General features: G+C 36.6%; 1 protein-coding gene across 1 annotated transcript; it reads right to left on the bottom strand.

Annotated features, from left to right (window-relative positions):
• Positions 1 to 3,815: 3,815 nt before the first annotated feature.
• On the bottom strand, positions 3,816 to 4,258 carry LOC120781397. The gene is made up of 2 exons (XM_040113606.1): positions 4,095 to 4,258; positions 3,816 to 4,017 (listed from the first exon to the last, which is right to left on the bottom strand). The coding sequence occupies exons 1-2, from the start codon at positions 4,239 to 4,241 to the stop codon at positions 3,862 to 3,864; spliced, it is 303 nt and encodes a 100-aa protein (XP_039969540.1). The 5' UTR covers positions 4,242 to 4,258; the 3' UTR covers positions 3,816 to 3,861.
• Between the last annotated feature and the right edge of the window lie 254 nt (positions 4,259 to 4,512).

The raw sequence follows: 4,512 nt of genomic DNA, 5'->3' as shown, positions 1-4,512 counted from the left end.
TGTTGACATCGTCCAAGACTCTGCACCATACAGCAGGACGGGAATTATGAGTGACTTATAGAGTTTGGTTTTTGTTTGTCGAGAGAGGACTTTGTTTCTCAATTGCCTACTCAGTCCGAAGTAGCACCTGTTGGCAAGAGTTATCCTGCGTTGGATTTCTAGGCTGACATTGTTGGTGGTGTTTACGCTGGTTCCAAGATAGACGAAATTATCTACGACTTCAAAGTTATGACTGTCAACAGTGACGTGAGTGCCAAGTCGCGAATGCGACGACTGTTTGTTTGATGACAGGAGATACTTCGTCTTGCCCTCGTTCACTGCCAGACCCATTTTCTGTGCTTCCTTGTCCAGCCTGGAGAAAGCAGAACTAACGGCGCGGGTGTTGAGGCCGATGATATCAATATCATCGGCATACGCCAACAGCTGTACACTCTTATAGAAGATGGTACCTTCTCTATTTAGTTCTGCGGTTCGAACTATTTTCTCCAAAAGCAGGTTGAAAAAGTCGCACGATAGGGAATCGCCTTGTCTGAAACCTCGTTTGGTATCGAACGGCTCGGAGAGGTCCTTCCCGATCCTGACGGAGCTTTTGGTGTTACTCAACGTCAGTTTACACAGCCGTATTAGTTTGGCGGGGATACCAAATTCAGACATCGCGGCATAAAGGCAGCTCCTTTTCGTGCTGTCGAAAGCAGCTTTGAAATCGACGAAGAGGTGGTGTGTGTCGATTCTCCTTTCACGGGTCTTCTCCAAGATTTGGCGCATGGTGAATATCTGGTCGGTTGTTGATTTGCCAGGTATCTTTTAACGTAGTTAATAATAAACGAATTTTTTTGTTAAATTTATATTGATTTTCCAAAAATACAAAAATTTCTATTAATAATTTATTTTATTCATATCAGTTGGGCGGTCGAAATTCAATAAGCAGGATATATTGGGGCAAAAAAAGGTCTTGGCTTGTGGCACAACCTTTGGCATTGCTCAGGTATACTCGAGAACATACATACATATGTATTTTTAAGCAATTTATAAATAAACAACTCACACACAACCGACATATTCGGCATAATATTTGTTAGAACATTGAAAATCATTACATGTAGTTTATGGGATTTGGAGTAATTCGTAGACTAAATTGTACCGATTAAATGTATTTCTGGGATTACTACGTATTATTGATTTTCCAAAAATACAATTATTAAGAGAAAAACATGCTAGAGCTAGAACCAGTTTTCACACAATTCTATCCATTTTAGGCACAAAGATGCACCGCTACTAGAAATATATTTGGTACAAAATCAATCGGAAAAAAATAATATTTATATGAGTTATATGGGGCTAAGGGAAGTATTAATCGTGATTCTACCCACTTCTAAAACACAGACATACTATTAACAAGAAGGAATTCTCTTCGATTTTTAATTATATATTATACACAATGATCGATATTTTCGGTAATAAGTCAGCTATGAACACTGGAGGCCACATCTTCGGTATCTGGAGGCTGAAATATTTTGAGAAACACTTAAAGTCAACATTTTGTGCAAAGTTGAATTCCGAAATATTCATTTGATGTTGATTTATATACTGGAAAATGAAAGACACAGATGGAATTTACAGTTGTGTTATATGAGAAAGGGGCCTGATTTTGCCCATTACCACACTGCAACATTTAGCTGAAATTGGTCAAGTAGATCCGGAGATATCTATTTTCATCTATAGGCTTCTATTAAGTCCTTTTTTTTACCGTATCAAGTATTAAATTATATAGTTGTTAAATTATATACATATGTAAATGTACCAGATGATTAAACAAACAGCCAGCCTTGTAGTGCCACCCTGCGCTACCATGCCTTCTGATGCATACGCAATACTGTTACGTTCCTTTCTTAATGGATATATTTATTTTTTGTTCTAACCCTTTATTTTGGTTTGCTATAAATTACTATAATTGCTTTTAAATCTTATGTTATAAACCCCCAAGAAAAAAAGAAACTTATAATTTCTTTTGTCATTTAAGCCATTCACAATAGTAAAAGTGATCTACAATATGCTAAACAAAACTTGACGGCATTAAAGATAGAGGTTATACCATTTCAATGGATTCAGTCACAGGTAAAATATTTATTGTGATATTTGGATTATGTAATTCGAATTTTGTATAAATGGGCATCCTCCCCCGACATCAACACACACACCACATTACCACACCACCCACGAAGTAATACTTAATCTGTGGTTCCGTGCGAGAGTCTCGAGTTGGGAGTAGGTTAGGTTTAGCGGATTAAAGTTCCGCAGTCCGGCTTTCGATGCTTCCCCCTACTACAAAAAAATAAAAGCACACCACATCAACTCTACCTCACAACACCCACACGCACCTTTACCACACTCACCATATCACGGCTTACAACCCACATTCCACACTACTCATGAGAGCACCACACATCGAAACCCACATACACGTACACCAACCAACCACATCACACCATCTGATCCCACGCACCAAAGGGAAAAATAGGGCCCGACAAGGAGATCCTACTTCATTTCACTTCCGACCTCATCAGCGATCTAGAGGGTGTGCGAACCTCTTCCCGGAACGACATCAGCGCTTTTTTATCGTCATCCTGTTTCGGAATTATAAACACAGAACTATATTGATCACGCAAATACTAATATTTTTACATAAAACAGAACAACATCAATAAATATACACGCGTATATATCTATACATTTAAAGAAATTCGTTTTTTCCATTTGAAGAGCTTTTGTGGTGACCGAGAAGGTGAGTGCGTGGAAAAAACAAATTTAATTGTCAATTATCAAATTTATTCCAGTTTCGCATAAAATATTCGTTAGCTTGTGAGTTGTAGAGTAAGAAAGTTTTGAAAAATGTAAGTATTTTAATAAATTTTATTACATATTATACTGTAGATAAGAAGTTTAAAGGCAATATTTTTTTTATTAGGAACTGGGCTAGCAAAAGTCAGCACACAAAACAAAACCAATTTGAAATAATGATGGAAGTTATGGAAACACATCCAAACTTGGCCAAAGGCTGGGGCGGTTGTAATAAATAAGTCTGAATATAACGTTGTAAAATAAACATACCACCATAGCATTGACGCTATGCTTCAGCTTCAGACAATGGAATTTTAAAATAGCGGCAAGTTTTATAGCTGGACTTACTACCGTGGATCTTATAGGTACCGATAGTTCCTCAGTTATGCCTTCTAAGACAATGGGTTCCTTATAAAGTCTAAAGTTTTGTATGAAGCTATACGAGCATGTGCTGGAAATCGCGCGATTTCACCGAATTGCAAATCGCACGAATTGATGAGGTGTGATGAAATTCACTCGATTTTGTTCTGATTCGAACTTAAATTCGAAACAGCTGATAATCAAACAATTGACATTCAATAACAATTTCGTGTGAAATATTTTTATGAATATGAGTGTTTTTATGGTTTCTGCGTATTTAATATACCGAAATGATTGGGAAAATAATGAGAAAGTTGTATTTCTATTTTTGTTTAAATTTTTCTTTTAGCTATTCTTTATAAATTTGCATGATGCACTCGAACACTTTCATTGTGCAACGGAGCTAATCTGTTTTGATTGGCAATTAGGATACATAAACTATTTATAAACTTTCCCAAGTTGTCATTCGCTTCTTTTAAAATTGTTGAAGTTTCTCTGAAACTTTTAAGGAGATACCCCAATGTCCCAGACAACTATTCAACCGCACCTGCCCCCTTCACGATATGTTGCCTTATGCAATCTTGAATCGAGTCTTGCCGAGGACGTTTTCGGGGTATTGATGTACTTTCATTTATAGTGAATGAAAATATTTTGGGAATCCCCTCAACACTCGTAAATACATATACCGGCTAGTTCAGCAATTTTTTCTTCGGTTGATGTTAAAACGAACTGGTTAAACTGACCTCCACCGGTGGCTCTAGTCTCGCGTTTATTGTGTGCAATTTTTTTTCTTACACAGTCCTTCCGGTCCGACCAGACCTGCTCAAAGAAATAATTTTATAATTCCATATGTGAGCAAGTAATTAAGATGTAATTACTACAATATTTATACTTACTTTCTTCCAGCCATTTATATCTTTTTGTGGGGGACCTTCACAATTAAGCTTTTTCGCCAGATCTGCCCAAAGAGCCTCCATTGCCGCGCGGTCTATCTTAACAAAATTTTTCGCTATAAATTTCCATGAAATTTTTAAATATTTCATCTTGTGCTTGTGTTTTATGCTTGTCTCTAAAATTGAGCAATTTTTTATACATTTCAACAAAATATAATCAGTATACAAACATTTTTCCAACTTTCCCACAATCAAATATATTTTTCGTGTGCTCACGATTTCAAAACGGAAAAAATATGATGAAATCGATTTCTGTCACATGGTAAATATGATACGATTGATGTTCGAAAACGTCAAATTCAGCACATGGTGTCACGTTGTCTATAACAATTTTAGACGAAAACGAATTGCAACACATGCC

The sequence above is a fragment of the Bactrocera tryoni genome, unplaced genomic scaffold, assembly GCF_016617805.1.
Source record: "Bactrocera tryoni isolate S06 unplaced genomic scaffold, CSIRO_BtryS06_freeze2 scaffold_7, whole genome shotgun sequence".
Taxonomy (NCBI): Eukaryota; Metazoa; Arthropoda; class Insecta; order Diptera; family Tephritidae; genus Bactrocera; species Bactrocera tryoni.
Note: the sequence above shows the minus strand (reverse complement) of the source record. Positions and strands in the feature narration are given on the sequence as shown.

Bases quoted from the DNA above. Each gene is read 5' to 3' on its own strand.
- LOC120781397 (XM_040113606.1), bottom strand. From the start codon at position 4,241: ATGAAATATTTAAAAATTTCATGGAAATTTATAGCGAAAAATTTTGTT. The intron at 4,018-4,094 runs GTAAGTATAAAT...TTCTTTGAGCAG, and splicing joins ATATAAATGGCTGGAAGAAA to GTCTGGTCGGACCGGAAGGA.